Raw genomic sequence first — 23,353 nt, 5'->3', positions numbered from 1 at the left:
CCTTTTTAATAGAAAACCTTTCATAGATCATCATATATATATACAGAACATATAAAATATTTTTAAAATGAAAAACAAAAATAAACTATCTAGTAAAATTCACTGCGTTTTTCTTTTGGCCATGTTGTAATTCATATTTCTACAAAGAAACATTATAACAAGATTCAAAGCAGTTACTATTTCTAAGATTAGGAAAATTGCAGACCAGTTGTAGTATTTTGCAATGTAACTAAACGGAAGTCCTGATATGATAGCACCAACTGAAACGAAAAAAAAAAAAAACCAAACATATATATACGTTATTTTCAGTATAAAACTAATCTCAAAGACTAAAAAAATTTCACTGTGGAATAGGCATACATAAACATTTTCTTCACAACGATTGATATGAATCATCAGATCATTTTTCAAATGTAAACGTAACTGCATAAGAGAGTAATGATCTTGCTTTTTACATCCAAGTAGTTTTTAATAAAGGCTTTTTTTTTAACTAGCTACTTTTATGCCGATTTCACGGCAGTCACAAAATACGTAGAGTAGTTGTCCCTCTTTACATAGATTATTGCCAACATGAAAAGAGTTCCTGTTCTGTTTTACGTCATGCGCAATCAAAAGCCCTCGTCCGATAAATGAAAATAGTTTTTAGCGATAAAATAAATTATAGCCAATGAAAAAGCGTAAAGGCATGTTTAACTCCAGTATTTAAAATATTTCAGTGATAATTGCTGGTAGATCTACAGTTCTTGATCTAGCGGTGCCTAACCTACGGACTTTTCCCTTTTCACTCCAGGATCCCCCGTACCTCCCACTAGTTATGTTTTAACCAGTTGGATGGGACCATGAAGACAGCTCTGATTTTTTGATCCAGACCAGAAGCCGAGAAATCCCTGGTATAGCACCACCAGAGGTATCGTTTCAGTTGGAGGACTTTGTTATTTAACGTCGCCCAGTCACCATTAATGAAGACGGTCGATTCGACCGGCTAGGATCGAACCCGGTACTATCTGGTCACAAATCCAATGCCTTATCGATCAGGTCACCACGGCCGGTCTCTCAACCTACAAACTGAAGGCCACATCCGGCCTGCCAAGATGATCCGTGTGGCCCGTTGTTTTGTTCAATGTTACAAATCGAAAAACACAATTAGTGGTAATGTCACAAATTTGAAGCCAAACGGTGCGAAATCGGTTTCTGAAAAAGAGATGCATTCAATAAAAAGAGGAACAATTAATCAATAACAACAATGGTTGGTTTGTAATTTTCCTTCTTTTCCCACGTTATTTTGAAATTTTTTTAATATTTTGAACCGCGAAAACCATTTTAATATCAGGTGCGGTCCTCGGGTTGGAAAAGGTTGGGCACTACTGTCTTAATCTAAAGGTAGTGAGATCAAAGCTGAATCGCCGTTCAGATTCCGTACTACACATGAAAAATAACATTTTCATGGTTCATGATTGCATAAACTGAACAATAACGCAGAAGACAATATGCATGTTCAGCTACACCAGGTTCTGGCAACCTCTGCTAACATCTGGTTACGTCCACACTGTTGACACCCTATTGGTATCTCCAGACCCACCCTTTAATGCGGGGTTCATAGGAGCTCTATTTCATGCTATTTTATAGGTCAAAACCAAAGAGCTAATATAAGTAGAATGCGTGCTTATTTATCAGGAAGGCAGAAATTAGCAGTCAGCGTGAGGAGAATGTAGTCTATATGTGGCACCTTTCTCGCCACATCATATTGAGGTTAAAATACTAGTTTAACTAAGTTTGCTCGCTTTAGAGCGTTGCACTGACCAATAAGTAGTGGTCAAAACCGCTTTCATGTGCAGTATCAAAATATAACCTTAGCTTGAGCTCTATTTAGAATTTTAGTTCTGTAGTAAAAATAAAATATATATTTTTTAAACTAGCTGCTGTGTATATTGATTTTACAACAGCCATAAAATACGCATACTTGTTCCTCGTTCCAAAGAAATCGATATGACTTAAACACTTGCACTAACAGCTCTTTGTTCCATCTTCCGTCATGCACAATCAAAAGTCCTGATACTCTAAGTTATCGCTTTCTTAATTTTGTCCCGTGGAATATTTTGGTCCGTGGAGGTCTATGAAGGGATTCGCGTAATGTACATTCTTTTGTAAAATTGAATTTACTCACTTAAAAATTCGATGAATGTGTTGTTTGACTGAAGCTTTAAATCAGTATTTTTAGACTGAACAGTAGAGAAATTATCAAAAGGAATTGTGGATTATTTGTGAACCCTTTTACTGTCAATGTATATCATTCTGATTATGTCAGTGTAAGAAACGAAACTTTTATTGAAGTGTCGTTGAGAGTGGCATTTTCATCATTTGCATCTATATATAGTATGTGTGAAACTTTGTTATCAACTTTGAGTCAACAAAAATAAGTATCACAACAGACTTAATTCTAAGACTGACATAAGTGTTCAAATTTCATACATAAAGCCTAAAAAGCTTTAGTAATTACTCTTTGTGGATAATAAGAATCATTTGAAATAATTTTAATTTATTGCAAGTTAAACACTTTTAGAATGTTACAGTTATAATATACTACGGAAGAAAAACCCCAAAGGTTCCGTCAAAATAGTGAACACGAAAAGGGTTCCACATAACCAAAGAAATTTAAAAACGTTGCTCTAAGTGAAGGTTTTTTTTTTCTTTTTTTTTGGGGGGGGGGGATGGAATAAATTGTAGCCGATGAGGAAGCATAAAAGCGTCGCTAACCTTCTTTGTTAAAAAAATAAATTATTACTCACCCTCTGGTTTGTAAAGTCACTAGCTTTGATTTAATCCTTGGATTGGCTATCAATTAAAAAATGTTATTTCTCTTTCTTTAATGTGGGAGCTTTTATTTGCCTTAAATACGGATGAGATCACGTTCCGGCGCAATCGTACACAGAAAAACCCTTAAAGGGTTAGCAAACAAGCAATTATTCTCACCATTGGCGGCCAATGCCACTACAGCATGCGAGGTTCCACTGAGATTGTCAGGAGCACTCTCAGAAGCAACAACACCATAAATAGCGATTGGACCGTAGAACCCAGCACCGAGCACGAAGCCGAGTGTTGAAATCCACAGCTGCGAAAGATAAAAAGAAAATCTCAAAAATTTAAATGTAAAACTCTTTATGACTTTGACAAGACACAGAATAAGTACAGTGAAATCACTTCTGAGTGTTACTACAGCAGGCGATAGCAAAGAGAAGAATAGTTTATTTCCCAAAGCAATGGATAGTTATTATGGTGTGAAAACCAAAAGCTCTCAGAAATAACATTGAGCAATAGTGATTTGGATGATTTAGATCTGTCACTTGTTTTTGACTGTCTTTTGCCCGAGTCCAAAAAGGATCTCAGTTTTAGCCCATTTTGCCAAGTTTTTAAGCTGCATAAGGTTCAAAGGTACTAATTTACAGAATATAGAACATTTTCAAAAATATAGGAGAAAAGAAAAATATTTTTAGGTAAACAAGAAATACATACATCGTATACACAGTACAAAAAAATTTTTACTTTGTCTTTTTGATGAAAACGGATATATTTTACATTTTTTAGGGAAAATGTATTTTTTTAACATGACAACAAAGGGAATTAAAATGTGTCACAAATAATATTAATATTTTGGAAACGAAACACTTGACTTCAATTTTAAATTTTTTATATCAGCCGATAGGAGAGCAGTAAGGATTTTTTTTGATACGCATTCTCCCACAGAAAGTGGTTATATGTATCAAAGTCACATAAATTGCAGAAAAAAAAACTTGACGTAGTAGAAGAGAACAAATTCCAGTTTTAAAATCAGTATGCCTTGACTCCATAACAACTCAAAAACCACAACTCAAAAGAAATTTTGCTAAAAATTATTCCCCTGTATTAGTTTAAACAACTACTCCTGTCTACGCAAAAATAATAATAAAGAAAAAAACGTATGCGGTGCCTTGTCTAAGAAAAGTGTAAACTTTAATTCCTCCCATTAGAAAAAAAAAAGTACATTTCAATTAAGTCAAATTTCAAGCGAATGAAAATTCTAGGCATGCAAGATTTTTAAATGTTCAACCAGGACGCACACCGAGATGCCCCCCACCCCCGTCTAATGTTGCAAGTATTCAAAAGATTCACATCCTTGGCTGGTTTAGAGAGTAGTTAATTCTCAATGGTATGGAAATGGTTACTAATTATGAGCCTAAGACAAGGATAATAATGAATGACAAAGGCAGGTAAATTTAAACATTTTGTTTCTTAAATGTTAATATTTATAAATTACTTTAGTAGGAATAAACATTTTGAATAAAAAATAAAAGTTTGAACAATATTTGCATTTATTTTCCATTTGCTAAGACTTTTCTTAAAAGTTTTTTTTTTTGGTTTTAATCTTGTTGTAAAAATCCGCATAAACTAATCCGATATTAATTTTGCAAGACAACGTTTCAAATGACAAAATAATTATCCTAATAATTATTCACAGTTAATTATTTTTAATTATTTAGACTTTTTTAGTCATCAGTAATCAAATTTATCTTTTACCGGGACATGAAGTTGTCTGAAAACCGGGACGTCTGGCAAGCCTAAAATGGTTTCCTCTTTCATATTTCCCCCTGATCTTCAGGGTAGAAAGCAGCATTGGAGAAATGCGTTGTTGCAAAACCGACAAATATTTTTGATCCTCTCCCCTCAAAATTCTACGCAAGGGCATGAAAATATGTCGTCTCTTTTTAACTTTCATGAACGCGTTCACGGATTCCTGGGGGAATTTATCAGCTTTAGGCAAAGAGCAAAAGAAAAAAAGTAATATGTTCATATGAAATGGTTTCTTAAAAGAGTGTTGGTGAGAGTTTCTCTGTGAATATTAATAACAAATTGCATCTCACGCTGTTTAATTTAAAAGTAAAAATAGTTTGCTTTGTTTTTGTAGCTTAAACTTTCATTAAAAATTTTTACAAACTCTTTCGCAGATCGAAGTCATTCAGATTTTTTTTTTTTAAATATTCATTCAGAGCATTGATATGATTCTACGGATACCATAATTTTATACTGTTCCATTAGTATAACTTTAATTTTTATTTATTAACTAGAAAATCGCCCATCAAGGTATGACGGGTGAATATTGCTTCTACATTTGAACGAAGTAATTGCCTGTTTGGCGATATTTTGATTGTTGAAATTTTAACTCTCACTCCAGTGGATGAACCCTAAACTCCTGTTCATAGCGTTCATTGTTGACCACTTTTTTTGTTTCTTCCTTCTCCTAAAATGTGTGAGTCTTACCAGTAAAAATAATTAAGTTACCGGATCCAGTTTGGCCTTGTCAAAATTAAGCATTTCCATGCTACCAAAATATATTAAATATTATCAAATTATCATGCCGTGGTGCGAGTTTCATTGTTGAAGGCACCAAGAGCATTACTCGATCAGTGAATTCTCTATTATATATCAATGGGGATTTATTATGATTCATTTCTTTTATTGTTTTCTTTTTTGAAACATTACTTTTTTTCTTTTCCAACGTTTGAAATACATTCCACTCGTTCGATACATTCTCTCTCTTTGAAATTGATTGCGTTCTAGTCTTTTAAATAATCCATTTTGGTTTCTGAACTAAACTCATTTTGCGCAGGGTTTCGACAATTTTCAATAGACTCCTAGATACTGGGCAAACTAATGAGTCAGATAGTACATAGCTGCTACCAATGGCGCCGAATTTTCAAAATCAGTAAGGGTACACAGAGTCCAAAAAGGGGGAAGGGGTACGAACAAGGGCAAATTCCAAAATGTAACTTTGAAAAAAAAAGGCTTCAGTTTTTTTTTTTTTTTTTTTTTCAGAGAGAGAGAAAACCTTTTGACGCAAATTATCGACTTTTACATTAGGTTTTCACTACAGAATAGTTCCACAAGAACAGAAAATCAACATAAATAGGACATTATTAATGTTTACTAGGGAAAATATAAGTGAGAATCTAAGTTATCGAAGCATATAATAGTCTCATTTGTTCTCTTTGTTATGTTTAACTAAATATTTTTTTTTAAATAAATACACAAAATCAATTAAAGACAAATTTGTACTGATATTTTTAAACTATAAGATAAAATAAACGTGTTTAAATATTAAGTACTAAGATTAATAATAAATCAAGGTAATTAAATGTTACTCACCTTAGACGAATTTTCTGTGACAGAAAATTGTAACAAATGCAAGCAGCATAAAACGCAAAACATGAAGTATGCTGCCATTGGCATTCTAGGATTTCCTCTTTCTTTGTTGGCCTGAAATAGTTAAATAGTGCAATATAAAGCGATGGAATATATATGTCCACTACAGGGTTATTCATAACTCCTTCCGGTGTTTGAAGCAATGTAGCAAAAAATGAATGCAAACTAGAACAAATGAACCGAAAACAAAGATTGCACTAAATACAGATGCAAAAGAATTCCAGTTTCATAAACAAATCTTACTCTCTGTGATCCAACCGCCTTGCCTAATGGTCAGAAATCTGACTGCAGATGGGGAGGTTCTGGGTTCGAATCCCGGCTAGAGCATGGATGTACTTTCTCTGTTATGTCCTTGCCCTTTCTTTGTGTGGATGTGTTGCGCCGTGAATGATTGCCTACCCTATAAAAGGGGTCCTTATGGCATGCTAGTGCTTTGGAAGTCTGACTTCTCACCAAATTACAGTACAGTTGGAAAAGTGAAGCAGCGCACCACAAATTCTAAGCCCAGCCGGCACAGCACAACAACGACTCTCTGTGTGATTGTGAACCTATAGTCGTATTCCATACAATGTGACATAGTTCTTAGCATACTCTTTTTAACATGGTACCATCTATATTATTGACAGCACGTGTTATCCACTCAAATCACGCGCCAAAAGGGTTTTGAAAACATGGTCTTATCCATACATATCGCTCATTTGGAAGAATAATGCAACAATACGAAAAAAGAAGAAATTTTACAGGAGAAGCGTTTGAAGTTGAATTCTTCGATCAATTTGAATTACGAAACGTAAGTTCGCTGTGCTCTCCAGTGGTTAATATTAGAACAAAAAATCTGTCATTATTTTCCAAAGATGATAACGTCATTTGAATTCCTTTAAGTGAAAAAAGAAAGAAAATTAAAAATTTCGTATTGTGGCAGTCTGCTTCCAAACGAGCGATATCCCACATCTTAAAAAAAAATACCCAAGGATAATCCGTGCTGTCAATAACATTACGTTGTACCACGTTGAGTTGAATAGAGTAAGAGTGTCAGGAACGGGACTATCGCATTGATGTATGTACCAAGGGTTCACACATTATAATACGTGTAAGATGTGCAAATAAAACTAGAATTATTTCTGTATTTAATGTTATCTTTCTTTGTGCTGTATTCGTCTCGGTTTTTTCATTAAGCGCTTCGAAACCCGTATGAATAGATTGCTAGAGGGACCGACAGATAGATCTCAGTCCACGGAAAGGAAAGTGCCTCAACTCCAAATAACAGCATTGGAAGAAATCAAGGCTTTACGCAATAGTAGTTTTAAGTAATTTAGTTTCAAGTATTAACGTCCGAAAAGGATTATAAAAGGATGTGTACTGGTTCGTTTTTGTTGTCTAAATTTATAATACAAACTTAAAGCTCGAAAATGTTTCTTAAAAGTTATGAAAATTCAATGATATATCACTATTGATTTTTCCGTTTTTAGGCCACTAAGCACCAGTTATGCAAGCTAACTTTGTGCGAGCTTTGTGGCGAGAAAGAGCATTAAATTTAGATTTTAAATCGATAGCTAGTTCGTTTTCCAAAAGTCTGAGCTGTGTCACTTTCTTTGCCGGGATGCGATATGTAGATAGATGGGATAGCATTATTTTTAATTATTTTAACAAAACAATTCATATTTATTTACTCACAAACATAAACGCTTGTAATCAAAAAGGGCGGCCCAGACTGCCCGTTTGAATTTTGAACAAAATAGCGGCCAATTAAGACTTAGGGTGGAAAAAGCGAAACAAGTAAAAAATTTCTAACATTTGACATAAATAGTTTTGTAAAGCATTTGCCTGCAAACATTCAAATTTGCACGCAATCATTTTGCTTTCGTTCTGCATCGGCGTATCTGTTATATTGTTGAGATAAGAGTGTTTCAAAATAGTTTATTCTGCTTTATTAATAAAGAACCAATAAAATAATTTGAGAATGCTTTAGCCTTATCAGTAGCAATGGATTTTAAGGAAACTTAACATTAAGATTGAAAAGAAGGGGAGGGGGAAGGGTTCCAAAATCATTGTAACTTGCTATTCTAAAAGTATAAGGTGTTGTTAAAGAGGATCTAAGTGTAAAATAGAATAAAATCAGTACGGTGTTGCTTTTGTTGCAGTTTCTTAGTAAACTGAGAAGACAAGGAAGGAAATAATTTTAAAGGGGGCTTACAACTGTTACTAACATATGATTTTATATACGCACTAAAAAAATTATAATTAAAAAAAATAAATCAGTTTCCAAAATTAGAAAATTAGCAATGTGTCATCGCTATAGCATCAAGACTTGAGAGCCTACACTAAGAGCATATATTTCCAATGACACCACAATTTGAAAAAAAAATGCGCTCAAAAGTAGACCATTGCATTAAAATTGTATTAATCTTTCAACTATGGGGTATTTGAAACAACTATTTTTCAGTAATTTTGTATGAGTTGTTAAATGTAGTAACATTATCAGTAAATATGTTACTATTATGATTTTGGCGCATAAAAGCTAGTTTACATAAAATAGAAAACTGTTTTTCTAATTCATGAAATGCATCTTCATACTTCTGCATAGCATTTGTAAAATTGCATAACTAAGAAAATTCAGGGGGGGGAGCAAAACCATTTTACATAGAAAAAGGGGTGCACGTATGCGAAGTGTGGAAACCACTGCAATAAGGGGTCATTCATTAATTAAGTAAGGATAATATTGGCAGATTTTGACCCCCCCCCCCCGGAACTCTACGTAAGGGTACGTAAGATGTTTCAAACCCCTCCCCAGTGTCCTTACGTAAGATTTCATTTCGTTTTTGAAAACAATAAAATGTTAGAAAAGGAACAGTTACACTAAAACTCCCAGTTTGACGTAAATCAAAGAATTTTATTTTTCGAATATATTATATGCTGCGATACTATTTAAAAATAAAACATTCCATACATTGTGCGATTATTTTATGAAATTTTACAATATTCATTATTTGTAAAACAAGTAAAAAACATCTCATCCCAATACGTTTTTTACCTTTGATTCCTGCCAAACTACTTGACAATGCGATTTATAGTATAAAATACCGTTTTGGAAAATGTAACGTAAGAATTAGTTTTTACCCCCCACCCCCTCTTCAAAGAAAGGGTGTGTAGAGGTTCCACCCCCCCCCCTCGGGATCCTTACGTAATTAATGAAAGGGCCCTAAGACACAACATTAATCATTTGATCAATATGGTTTCTCTTCTTTCGTGAAACAAGCATTTATTTTAAGGCACTGATAACATACTTACATTTGGTGGCCTATTTCTGAGCACCAAATCAGTCAGATATCCGGCTAAAATTCCACCCAGAAATCCTCCACTTTCAACGCTGCTGGTAAACGCACTTGCTATTTATAAACCAAAATAAAGTAAATGTATTAAGAGTCTATTGAAACCTTCAATACGTTTGATTAAAAGATGTTTAGATGTTCTCACCAACATATTGCGTATGTTTTCTGTCCTCCAAAATATAAAGTTGTCCCCAATCAACTGTACTAGTTTTGGCACAGAACACAACCATATAACAAAAGGAGACGAGCCAAAGAGACGGGCACTTCAAAAGATCGGCCACTGATCCTTCGCTTTTCTCTCCTAAAAATCGAAATAAATTGCTAAAAATTTTATAGTATAATTAAAATAATGGAAAATGTTTACCAATCCAACAGCGAAATGTAATATTCAACGAACATCATATTCTAAGATCCGACTAATGTTGACCTATCCTCATCGAATTTCCTCATAAGTTGTATAGAAATGTGTATATATATATATATATATATATATATAGTAAACTAAGGATTATCTGCGAACGGCTTATCCGCGCTGCGGGTTATCCACGACCTTTCACTTTCAAAAAGTACACCATTTTTGACTTAACAAGCGCAAAATCTGTTTTTAGACATTCTTATTTCTTTCTTCTCCCTCCTTTCTAATGACATCAAACCTTTCCAAGTCAACGAAACCTAACTTTTAGATCTACACTACTTACTGAATTTTAGATCTACGCTACACGAGCATAAACAAGTAACCAGACCAGTTTTGTTCGAAAAAATTCCCCTTCACTATACGCTTTTTATGAAACCTAGATTGATCTGTTTAAGTTAATGTTTGAACGATTTTCTCGCGTTTATGAAATTCGTTTGCAGCAGTTATATGAGCGATCCTTTCTAGATTTATATACACGTTTTACATACATTGCTAGTGTTTTCATTCAGTTATAGTCTAGATGTGTGCTAGTGTGATTGATTTTCTTAGCTACTGCATTGCTGTTTGTCCACGAAATTTGTGTCCCCCTATTATACGGATAATCAGGAGTTAACTGTATTGCAAACACTAAGGTATAGGGTTTTGTCTAAGCAAAAGTGGTCAAATCATACACTAAAAAATTTCCGAAACGTTACTGAGTATTTCCGTGTAACGTTTCGGGATTTCAATGATTTTTATCTATTTCCTGGAAATATCAAGTATCATTGTCAAAATGTTTCCTGAATTGCTACAAGTTGCAGGAATGCTGACTTCTCTCTGTTGTAAAAAAATTTTTATAGCTCCCAGTTTAAAGATTAATTGAGTATTTATAAAGTTTATCGACTTTGATTCAATTACGTATCGTCCTGACTGATTAAGCTTCCAAAGGCAGCGAATAGGTCTATGGACTACGTGGCATTCCAAGAATTGCAATCAAGTGAGATGCTTTATACTTACGTGCAATTCTGGCTTAGCTTTGGTCAGGGTAGCAATACTGCTTTTGGAGCTGTTATATTATCCCTACGTAAGATAACTCTGATGTTCTAAAGACATAACTGGCTTTAAACGGGAAGATTTCGGGATTTTTCAGGATAATTTCGAGAAGGTTACTGAATTTTAGCGGAAAACATTCCTGGTGTTTGCGAGATATATTACTGACTGAAATTGGGCACATCAGCTGCCCATCCTTTTCCAGGAACGTTTCTGAATCGTTTTCACAGTGTATAGTTGTCTCGATTTGAAGTTTCAATAATTGAGTACTTCTGCAGATATCTTCAAGTTTTGCAGCAATCAGCAAATTTTTAGCGTTTTTTAAATTAGAAGTTAATCTTAATTTCCAAGACATGACTTATATTCGGCTCGAAATTTCGGCAGAAAAAAAAGGATTGTGTGACGCCGTTACGAAATTCCGCAAGAAATCTTCAGGGATTTTGAAGAATCCTTCTAAATTTCTTCTACAATTCGAAGATAAATGCAGAAAATCTGCAGAATTACTCAATTATTGAAATTTAAATTGCAACAACCCTATGATTTGACCACTTTTGCTTAGACAACCCCATATCGTTCTGTCTGTAATATTTATATCTTCTATTTTTTATGTAACTTATTAGGAAACCCTATGAGGGTAAGTCAACTTCAGCCAGATCTTACACAATTATTAGGTTGAAACTAGATTGTTTCTCAAAATAGTTACATCGTTGCTGTTACTGAAGGTGAGAAGTTCTACTATCCAAAGGTGATCAAAGTAGAAGCAATATTCAAGGCAATTTATGGAATTAATAAAACAAATGGGGATTATTAATAACTTAAAAACATAATAAATGCTGCTGCGGCAGTGATCATAGATGCAACAACAACATTCGCGTGCTAAGCTTACATTAAACAATTAAATAAAAAGTATCTTAACAGGATATACATAAATTAAAAATGATAATAAAGTTAACATTTTGGATTGAACAATAAGAATTGCTGACAATTGTGACCCCGAAACTGCCATTCTTATTGCTTTTTATATAATTTTGGGTTATTTAAAAAGAGATGAAGTAAGGACTCTTAAGAAATGCATCTAAAGAATGAATTTTAAAAACTTTTACCATTACCTTTGCTCTTCTGAGAATTTGAATTTCCTGAAATAGATGGCAAACCTACGTCTGGAGGAGAATTCACAAGGATAAATGAAGCGAAAATCCCCAAAGCCACAGATACAGATCCTAAAAAAACAAGCAAACAAAAAAAAAAGTCTCACACAACTGACTGTGCAATTATTATTACTCTTTTAATCTCATTTATTTGTAACGCATAAAATCTCCCGATTAGAGGTTCAAGACTAAGCTGTTTTTCGTTCAATATTCTTCACTTCGGTTCAGTTTTGAAAGCAAATATTTTGTTATTTAATTTATTATATTTAATATTTTCTTTCGTCTAAAACAGTGGTGTCCAACCTACGGCTCGCGGGTCACGTCCGGCCCGCGAAGCTGATCCGTATGGCCCTTAATTTTATTTTTTTGTCACAAATCGGGAAATGCAACTAATGGCAATGTTACAAATTCAAAGTCAAATGTTCAGAAATTGGTACCTGAAAAACAGATTCATTTAATAAAAGAAGCATCTGGTAATCGCGAAAACAATTTGCGATCTTTAATTTTCTTTCCTTTTCCATATTTTCTCATGTTATTTCGAAACTTTAAAAAATATTTTCAAATTTTAAATGTGTCCTGGCCCGCAAGAATCATTTTAATAGGAGGTGCGGCCCTTGGATGGAAAAAGGTTGGGCACCATTGGTTTAAATTAATTTCTATTTTTTGTTGAAATATTTCTTAATATCTTGAATTTAAAATATGTTTTTAAAGATAAACAACTTCAAGTAAAATATCGAATACAGAAAACGAATTTTATAATTGGTACATTTTTCACATTGTATTACATCTGCAGTTGATTGATTGATCGAAACCTAAATCTCACTAATACATTCTTTTTTATTTCAAAAAATCGCATAAATCAGAATAGACTTTTATCGTTCTAGTTTCCTCGATATAACAGCTTCTGCATCACAAAGAGTGATTTAATTAGATCATTGAACTCTACTAGCTTTAAAGTGAACTTGTTTTCTATTTTTTAAGCAATGAAATAAGTTTGTCATGTCCTTTGTGACACAAAATTCTAATGATTGATCAAATTGTTTACATAAGCTTCTGGTGCTTTAACCTCCTTTTTAATGCATTTTTTAGAGATGAAAACAGGAATTTCAAACGTGCTGCTGAATCTCTTAATAACTGAAAATATTAAGATTATTAAAAATGAAAAGCATGAACACTAAATGAAGAGAAGATCTTGAAATGAAGATTAAAATTGTAACAAACTGAAATTTATAATTAGAAGTAAACGCATAAATATCAAATTTGGAGCTTTAAACTTACCCTGCATAGCGGCGAAAAATTGACAAAATTATAGCCGATTTTTAATTTTGTAAGAAATTAAAAGTATTAATAATTTGTTACAAAAATGGTTAGCTGATGTTGCACCAAATGTACACCACATAAATGCCGAAAAGCTAACTATTTAAAAGAATCCATCTTTATAATAAAATACTATTTGTTTGCGAGGGTGTGGTGCGCTTTCTGGGAAAACGGTAGGGCCTTAAAACAGCGGTTCCCAACCTGTGGGTCGCAATTCTTTTAAAATACACAGTAATACACAATTTTAAAACTATAGCATTAGGAAATAAAGTAGCAGTTTTCATATTTTCCTTTGTAGCGATGTTAACTTCGATTAATTTTTATTAAGAAAAATGTAGTTTAAAATTTTATTTCAGAATTTGTCATTGAGTTCCTATTTAATAATATTTAATTGTATTGTGTGATAATTTTATTGTGGTTTCAAAATTTATTTTTATTTTTTATTTATTTATTTAGTTTTTATTTGTATTTACCGCAAACTGGAAAATCCATATTTGAGTCCAAGAATTTTGAAAGTGTCAAAATAGGTATTAAACATTATACTAGTCCTGCCATTTTCTGGTTTATGCAATTATTGTATGTTAAATGCATTATTACGCATAAATAAAGTGCATCAAGCTTCACGTGTTCTAATGTAAAACACATGCAATGCGTATTATTCATACTTTGTGGTCTTTTGATAAAATTAACCCAAGAACTACAAACCCATTTTTTTTACCTGTATGTTACATTCACCCCATGGGTGTTCTGTTCGTAAAATAACTTTGAAAGCTGTAATCTGACAATAAGTACATGGTTTCATTGTTATTTCATACGGAAGAAAATAGCGAAGAGCAACTAAATTTTATCAAGATTTAATTGAATTAAAATTGATTTGAATCAAAGTGTTGAAAATCTAGTTTGCCTGGAGTAGATATCTACCCGGTTTGTAGTTCTAGGGTCAAATATTTGTAACTTCTGCCCAAGAATTTGAGGTTAAAATCACTGTCAAAATGAATAAGATACATATAATACTCGAATACAAGTTCCTGCAGATTTTCAACTACTTCTTTCGATCTGTTAAGCCTTACATAATGTTCCAAAAAATGCGTGATCACTTTTAACTAATCTAATTAAGCAATACTAACCAGCAACTAAAAGACTGAATCTCCATCCGTAATTAAGAATCAGGAATGCAGAAATGAACGGAGAAAGTCCACCAGAAATATTGGCACTCGCTGATAGGACGCTCCAATAAGTGCCAAACTGGGTCGGGGAGTACCACTTAAAATAAAATGAAAAGAAATAAAAATTAGATGCTAATGATTTGAAACAAAAAGCTCAGAAACATATTTGTGAATTCGACTGTGAAACTTCAGTTTTCCTCTTCGTTGTTCTCTCTTTTACTCTAAAATTATCATCAATAGCATATTGGTCACTCTCACGAAAATAGTACAAATCAATTTTAATAATTATCACTAATTAAGCATAACACCAATTTTTTTTCATTCTCCATTTAGTTGTGCAAAACCAAGTACTATCAATTGTTTACATCAGCGATTTTCTCACCTGATGGTCCGGCGGTAGCAGAAAAAATTTGACCGGTCCACAGAGAATTTTGCTCGTTCACTTTAAAAAAATTTCTTTGCTCAAAAAAAAAATACAATCCTCTTATAAATAATAGCCGATGATCGAGAAACCCGCGAGTTTCAACAATGAAACTCGCGCCACGGCATGATAATTTGATAATATGTGTGATTATGTTTAACATGCAGGGAAAGACTTTATTGGAGTCATTCCATATAAAATCAACAAATTTTCAGAAACCTCCGTGCCGCACCATTTCAGATTTTGATGAAATTTGGTTGGTAATATGTACCAACATCATGTACTCCAAAACAGTTTGTTTTATTTCTTGAAAAAAAAATTTCCTGAGATATAGCCCTTTCTTTGCTCCGCGGATGCGTAAAATTTGCCTTTTTTGACCTTTCTTCTGGGAGCTGTAGTGGATTTATTTATATTAGTCGAAAGATCAAATACGGCTTATTGTAAAGCTAAAAGAATGAACTTTTGTTTGTGCATAATAAAAAACTATTTAAGTTAAACCTAACTAGAAAAATTTCAAGGTCAAAACGTGGTTAAAAAACTGCTGTTTTGGTTATTTTGGGCATGAAAATAACAACGAAGGACTTTCAGTAACAGGCTAATTTTTTTTTCTGTTGCACTTAGGTATACATACTAGAAGCAGAAGAAAAATTAAGCTACTACTGATAGTCCTTCATTATGAAAAAATTGCTTAAACTTGAGAAAAAATGAAAAATGTACTTTTTCACCCTCCAAAAAAGCCCGGTAGGTAAGGGGATAAAAATCTAAAAATGCTATAGCAAGAAGCCGTCACATTGCCCTTTAAAACAAAACAAAAACTGTCTTGTTATTCCAAGGCGTAGAGGAGATATAAGCGTTTCAAAACTGAAACATTTTTTTTTTTTGCACAAGTTGGAATATTATGAGTATTAAATGAATCTGCTTTGTGAAATTTGTTAATTTTTCGATATAATTAGTCACAAAACCGATTTAAATTAAATCTAATAACCACTTAAAATTATGTTCTATTTGGTATTTATAGCACAAATGGTTTTATTGTAAAGTGTAAACATTTTTTTTTTAATTTTGGATTTTAGTCAACGATAATTACCAATGTGGCAATGCAAATAACGAATTAGTTTTCCAAACGACATAGAATTAAATTTCCAGATAATGTAAGTTTCTCATAAACAACTCAGCTTCTGCTTTTTCTCTCAAGTCTTTTATTTGATTTGACAATGCAGCGCTCTTAGAACGAAACCTTTGTTACAAAGGTTAAGTTGTATGATGGAGGACTCTTGTTCTATTGGAATCTTTACAAAAGAGATATGTCATAAATTACATTACCCTAAACATTCAGAATTACATTCAGTTCTTGAATTCGCAGATGAAGATATAAAATTATTTTCAATCAGAACAGGATGCAGTGATATAGAGAATGTTTGTACTTTTCATAGGGAAAAGTTTTTGAACAGATACTTTTATATTTATGGAAAATCTTGCTCCGACCCCTACAATATTCACTCAAAACCTATTAAAATCCCTAAGACAAATATCAATTGAACTTTCAATGTGCAATTCTAATCTGAAATTAATTCCAGGAAAAGTGTTATGTTCAAGATGTTTGGACAAAATTAGAACCTCTAAACGAGACACAGATAGTGACATTGAAAATGAGTGCTTAGGCTCTTTTGAACCGAAACCTGCTCTCGTCAAAGAAGTAAACAAAGCTTGCATAGCCCTTAACATTTCTCCAGTAAATGCACAGAAGCGTTCAGTTGAAGAAAGGGATTCAATTTTAAAGAAGAAAGTTAGTAAAATAGCTAAATCTGCAGCTGAAAAACTAAGTAAAGCCTTTGATTTGAACATTTCTGCTGACAATGAGAATTTCTCACAAAACTTGCATTGTAATTTAGCTAATGAGTATGAACAACTAATTCACAAGCTAAAAGAAAAAATGAAAGTTGCATTTTCTACACAAGAAAAAAAATATTTTAAGTTTAGTTCCTAGTAGTTGGAGCATTGATAAAATCCAGAGGGAATTTAACGTCAGTCAGTACCTTGCTCGACAATCCAAATATTTAGTACAAAAAAAATTTTGGAAAAAAATAGAACCGACTTCAAAATTGCTCTAAAAAGGGAAAAATAATTTTACTCTTTAAACACCATCGATAATACTTTTAAACATAATTTTTGAAGTTGGCGCAAAAACAAAAAGTAAAATCCAGTGTAACCATGCTTCGTTCATATTTTTTTCAGAAAATCATCCAAAGTTAGAAACGAAACATTTATATCGTTACTCAAAGATGCTGTTATCAATGCATAATGTATGTGGTAGTAAAGGAACTAGGCCTGGTAAAATTTATAGTTGTAGTTGAATTATGGCGGTGAATGATCTGTTCTATCGTTTTTGCGCCAACTTCAAAAATTATGTTTAAAAGTATTATCGATGGTGTTTAAAGAGTAAAATTATTTTTCCCTTTTTAGAGCAATTTTGAAGTCGGTTCTATTTTTTTCCAAAATTTTTTTTTTCATCCTTTTTAGTGTAAATGTATATATTTCTGTAAAAGTAAGAAGTTACCATCATGAAACTTTACCCTTTTTTTTTCCTAAAAATGCTACATACTAAGAAAAAAAAAAAAAAAAAAAACTATAAGCACATCTTAAACTTTAAGCGATTGACACTAAAAATGTATCTTTACCACTTGAGAAAATGCCGGAATTTTCCAGAATCGGAAAGATACAGAAATCAATAGAACAAACGAGAAACAGTAGAAACGAAATCTTAGTTACATTCACTTTGTCCTAGTCGGAATTTGAACCCGGGCTGCTCGCGTGGAAGGCGAGAATTCTACCACTGAGCCACCGTTATCCACGGAAGGTAAGCGCGAACTTCGTTACAGTATTTAATCATTTAATAGGGAAATTGCATGAAATTTATGGTTTTTTGCCCATAACTTTTTTTCTAAAGGACAAATATGGTCAAACAAAGTAATGGGACCTAAGTTGAGCCATCCCCTATCCATTAAAGAAAGAATCATCAAAATCGGTTCACTAGGTGAGACGCTGTGAGTGGACAAACAAAAAAAAAACATACATACGGTATGAAATAACCGCCTCCCTTTTGAAGTCGGTATTACCACAAAGTGGAAAGAATAAAGCCAGGAATAAACTTGATGAAGGCTCAATCAAAACTGTACATCAATTTTACGAAAATGAGGAGAACAGTAGAATTATGGCCGGACAAAGAGACTGCATATCAGTCAGAAAACCTGACGGAGAAAAAGTTAATGTCCAAAAAAGGTTAATTTTATGCAACCTCAAAGAGCTATATAGAGCTTTCAAAGAAAAATATCCCCTTATAAAGATAGGGTTTTCAAAATTTGCAGATCTGAGACCTAAATTCTGCATTCTAGCTGGAGCATCTGGAACTCATTCTGTATGTGTATGCATCATCCACCAGAATGTAAAACTAATGCTCTCGGCCTTGAAATCAGACATGAACTACAAGTATCTCCTCACTTGTATGGTCTGCAACACTGATAAAGAGTCTTGTATCCTTGCAAAGTGTAGTGAATGTCCAGGAACTGATACCCTACTAGCAAAATTTCTTGCATCAACCTTGACAGATCTTGATATTATACTGACGGCGTCAATATTGACGTGTTTCATACTGCATAAAGCTTGCATAAAGATTAAAAAGCAATATTACAATAACAACACGTATGCAACATTGCATTCATCTTAAAATATCAATATTGATATTACCTTACAATAACAACATTGCATACATGTTGACGCCGTCAAGATGATATTGATTTCATGCTGTCGCCGTCAAGGTAATTAGTACACAATAGAACAGGTGGACCTTCGTTGATACTTGCGCATGCGCACAGTTCTTTCTACCCAGCGTCCCTCGCTTTGCTGGCACATCTTTCCTCCTTCGACCTACGATTCAGTCGGTTCAGAGGAGCTGCACGTGGCGTTGCATTTCTTTAGGCTTCGTTAAGTTGGTTGCTTAGTTATTAGTGTGGAATCGTATTGTTTTAGGAATAACTTATGAATGACTGATAACTGCATTTGTTTATTAATATAGTACTAAACAAGTCATATCGCAGACGATGTGCGATCAATGTTAAAAATGGCCGAAAATAACTTTTTTCGTCCCTAGACTTTGAAACAAAGGACATGAAGCCCAGAATTTCGTATTATCACTTCAATCTCATGAGTAAGATTAATTTTATTCAATGGTTATTTATGTTATTCTTTAAGATAAATTCATGTGTTTTGTCAATGGGATATTTTCAATGCTGACATCCATTTGGAAATGTACTTTATTGTATTTATTTACTTATTTATTATTTTGCTTTCTTTACTCCTAAATGTGTTATAAAAACTTCCGCAATTATTCCTAACTAGGCATTTTATGTCTTTATAATACAATTAGAAGCATGAATTTAAAAAATAAGTCAAGTATTACGCAAAACGAAGAAACTTTCATTTTTTAAATTAAATTGCGAGTACTATTAATACCTTTATATGAATTTCCGATCAGATGTCAGCTTTAAGAAAATATTCTTAGGCTAGAAAACTATCTTGAAGAATAACAGAAATAATTAAAGAATGAAATTTAATTCTCGAGTTTAAAGTGAAAATAATACAAATAAATAAATAGATAAAACACCTTGCAAACGTGCTGATTTCATACTGTCATGTCAATGTATCCTGACATTTTCCTGTCATATCAATACGTATGCAATATCAGTGGCGGATTGGTTGAAAAAATCGGCCCTGGCATTAGGAGATTTAGCGGCCCCATAGCTCTTATAGATATTAAATTTTACTTAATGATTGGGATATCACTTAAATATGAGGACTTAACTTTTTGGCTTCTGGGAGTCATTCAAGTACTAGCAGTATAAACGTAATGGAAAGATTAACATTGAATCTGAAATAGGGGGTCCGGGGCCTCTCCACCGGAAAATTTTCGAAATTTTAAACTTAAAAACTCAATTTTAGACAATATTTGGTGATGTTAGTTCAGGGTTTCTCTTGCTGCAATTTTTCGGAAGTGGAAATCCAAAAACAGAATTTTAAAATATCTTCGAGTATATGGTATGAAGAGCGGTTCCGGGGGCTCTCTTCAGAAATTTTTTAAAAAGTATTAGTTCTGAAAACGCAGTTTTAGAAGATCTTTGGTGATTTTGAGGGGTCACAGTACCTCAAAAATGATGAAACGATCAAAAAAAGATTATTGCTTATTTCAAAACTAAAAACTATTCCGAACACAGGGGAAAAGTTTCATTGCTTTAGTTCAAATATTTCAAAAGTTATGAGTGGTTTTAGGCCATGCTCGCTATGTGTTCTTATGCAAAAGAAAAACTTTAAATTGCTTTTTCTCGATGATGGTTTTTTTTGTGTTTTCATGTCATTATATCCCTAAGGATTTTTTTCTATTAAAGATACAGCTTTAAAGTAATACTTTTTGCAATTTAGATAACATATTTGAAAAAACTGTGCATTGGATAAGCATTTTATAAATTACTCAAAATTTTAGAGCATGTTAAATCTATAAAAACCAAATTTTTTTTAAAAAAAACTTTGATTTTTTACATAATTAATCACAGAAAATTTTCTAATAAATTCATAACCAAATGAATGCACAGATTTTTAGAGAGATGATTATAGTGATCGTTTAGCAAAAAACTTGTTTTAAATTAGTGCAAAAGTAAAAAAATCTTAGGAATTTTAAAAAATTTAAATTTTCCTCATTTTTTTGGATTTTTAAAAAAGTAGGCAATATTTTTAAATTTTGAAAATAAATTATTGATTACGAAATAAGTATGCATGTTATGGTTTCAAAGGAATATTAAACTTACTTAAATTTAAAAAAAAAATGTTTGAAAAGTACTGTGACCCCTTAAGTCGAGATAGATTCCGAGGCCATTCACCAGAAAATTTTCAAATTGAAGTCTTAAAAGCCTTTTTTGGTAAAGACTAAGGCACTGGCAGTTACTCGACAGTTAAGTTCCAAAAACGAAATTTTTGCTGACCTTCAGTGATGTTAGGGGAAGGAGTTTTCAGAAGGTTCACCCCGGAAAATTTTCGAAATTGAAGCACTAAAAACTAGATTTAAAACGTTCTTTATTGATGATGTCGAGAAAGAGGAGGGGACGGAGCAATTTCCCAAAAAATTTTTGATACTGTTAATTTGAAAACACAGTTTTAGACCATCTTTGTGAATGTTAAAAAAATGGGAGAGGTTCGAGTACTTTCCTCCAGCGAATTTTCGAAACTGGAATTCCATGTTATGGCGGGAGTGGATTCGGCTGTTCTCTTATGAAGTTATTCAAAATTGAAGCCCAAAAATTTAAATTTTGCACGATCTTTGATGATAGTAGGAAGTGTGTGTGTGTGGGGGGGGGAGATTCTGGGGATCACGGAATTCTTCCGAAATTGGTTTTTATCAACTTATTTTCTTTTTAAACTGAGAGGCCCGAAACCGTGAGTTTGTACAGCGTACAGAATACTTTATGTTTCGTCAAAAAATGTTGAAACTTAGGCTACATTTCGGTGGCCTTTGGCCTTTGATTTGACAATCTTAATACTCTAGAGTCTTTCATACTGCTCAGTGGTATTTTAAGATTGCATTTTTTAAAATAATTTTACGGAAAAAAAAAATATTTTTTCACTTTTATTCCAATTGTTATAAACAGGGTCGCCCGAGCAGGGCCCCTATTCTCCAACTAAGCTGACATGATCTCACGTCGGCTGTTGTTGTAAGTTGCATTTTATAGCTATTGTGAATTGTCATTTTTAAATAAAAGCGTCAGAGACCAAAAGTATTTTAACTTTTTACGACCGCTAAGGTTTCCCTGTTTTTTTTTTTTTTTTTTTAATAATTTATTCATTTGTTTTTTATTATACCACTAATAACATATTGGCAGCTCAAAGGCCCGACTAACTAAAAGTGAGGCCCTAGGCCCAAATTAATTTGGAGCCCCCCTGTGTATTTGATTTACATTTTTAAAGCACGGCACTTTTGGAGGCCTCTTTGTCTAATCACACAACTATGTATAAATCACTTATGTACATTTATGAATCCCCTTTGGGCCCCCTCATAATCGTGACCAAAAAAATTCGTTACAGGCAGAATGATTAAAAATTTCCCTTTAAAGAAGTTTTTTTCCAATTAATAAGTCATATTTTTTTTTAAGTACATGTATTTTTCATATGGTTGAAATGCTATGCACAATTATTTGAAACATTTGGGGCCCCTTAAGAACATGGGTCCCCAGCCCTAGACCTAGTCAGCATGCGTGGCAATCAGGCCCGGGGCAGCCCCATTTCAGAAATTCCCCCCCCCCTCTTTCTGAGGTCCCTGCCTCCCTCCACCCGCAAGCTTTAGACCATGCCTAAAGAGGAGCTGAGGCTGCGTTTTGCGAATTTGCGTTATTCTAAACACATCCGCGCAATATTTACATTTTGCTGTTAGTAGACAGGCCCGAAGGACTTTGCTGTTAATTGATCGGCCCGAAGCATGACCGGCCCACCAGGCAAATGCCCGGCTGCCCGCCGGCTGTATCCGCCACTGTGCAATATTACAAAAGCAAGATCATCTTGCCTAGACCTTGATTTCATGCTGTCATGACAACATCTTGATATTATCCTGTCATATCAATACGTATGCAATATTACAAAAGCAGCCTACCTTGATATTTTCCTGATATTATGCTGCATACACCTTGTCAGTCAATATTGTGGCAGCCTGCTGACAGCATAAATGGAGTAACATAACAACATTGAGGCAGCATTAATGCAAGATGATTTTTCTTGCATGTCAACCTTTATGCAATACTAAGGCAAGATAATTTGCTTACTGGGATAAGCTGCGGGAAATACTTGAAGAAGGATAGAAAGATTTTGAAAAGGATGAAACAGAGATAAAATTTTCACAATGGGTATCTACCGACTGCTGCGAGCTGTCAACCAGTCTTCTTCCTTTTGCAGAATATTTGGAGAAGTTACATGAAATGTTAGAGAAACTTAAAGTTCATCATTTCATAGCAAAAAAACAAACAGAATTCATGAACTTAAAGAAGAAAGATCTGCAAGAGAAAGAATGCATATATTAATGGGGGACTTTTCTGAAAATTTTTCTTTCATTATACAAGATGAAGTACAAGCATATCATTGGTCAAGCAACCAAACAACAGTTCATCCCTTTATGTTATACTTAAAAGAAAATGAAGAGTTGAAAAACCGTTGCTTTTGCGTAATTAGTGACTCATTAGAACATAGTACTGTAGCTTTTCACG

At 33.3% G+C, this 23,353-nt stretch overlaps 1 protein-coding gene across 1 annotated transcript in view; it reads right to left on the bottom strand.

Moving 5' to 3' along the window:
• LOC129217150 (glucose-6-phosphate exchanger SLC37A4-like) overlaps positions 1–23,353 on the bottom strand; it is a 48,095-nt gene continuing 24,742 nt past the window's right edge. The window contains exons 3-9 of the mRNA XM_054851410.1: positions 14,600–14,735; positions 12,117–12,227; positions 9,709–9,864; positions 9,523–9,620; positions 6,178–6,288; positions 2,971–3,109; positions 1–260 (exon numbers count right to left, since the gene is read on the bottom strand). Coding sequence (XP_054707385.1) covers positions 100–260; positions 2,971–3,109; positions 6,178–6,288; positions 9,523–9,620; positions 9,709–9,864; positions 12,117–12,227; positions 14,600–14,735 — 912 coding nt within the window. The 3' untranslated portion in view covers positions 1–99. The remainder of the gene's footprint in view (positions 261–2,970; positions 3,110–6,177; positions 6,289–9,522; positions 9,621–9,708; positions 9,865–12,116; positions 12,228–14,599; positions 14,736–23,353) is intronic.

This window comes from Uloborus diversus, chromosome 2, assembly GCF_026930045.1.
Source record: "Uloborus diversus isolate 005 chromosome 2, Udiv.v.3.1, whole genome shotgun sequence".
NCBI lineage: Eukaryota > Metazoa > Arthropoda > Arachnida > Araneae > Uloboridae > Uloborus > Uloborus diversus.
Note: the sequence above shows the minus strand (reverse complement) of the source record. Positions and strands in the feature narration are given on the sequence as shown.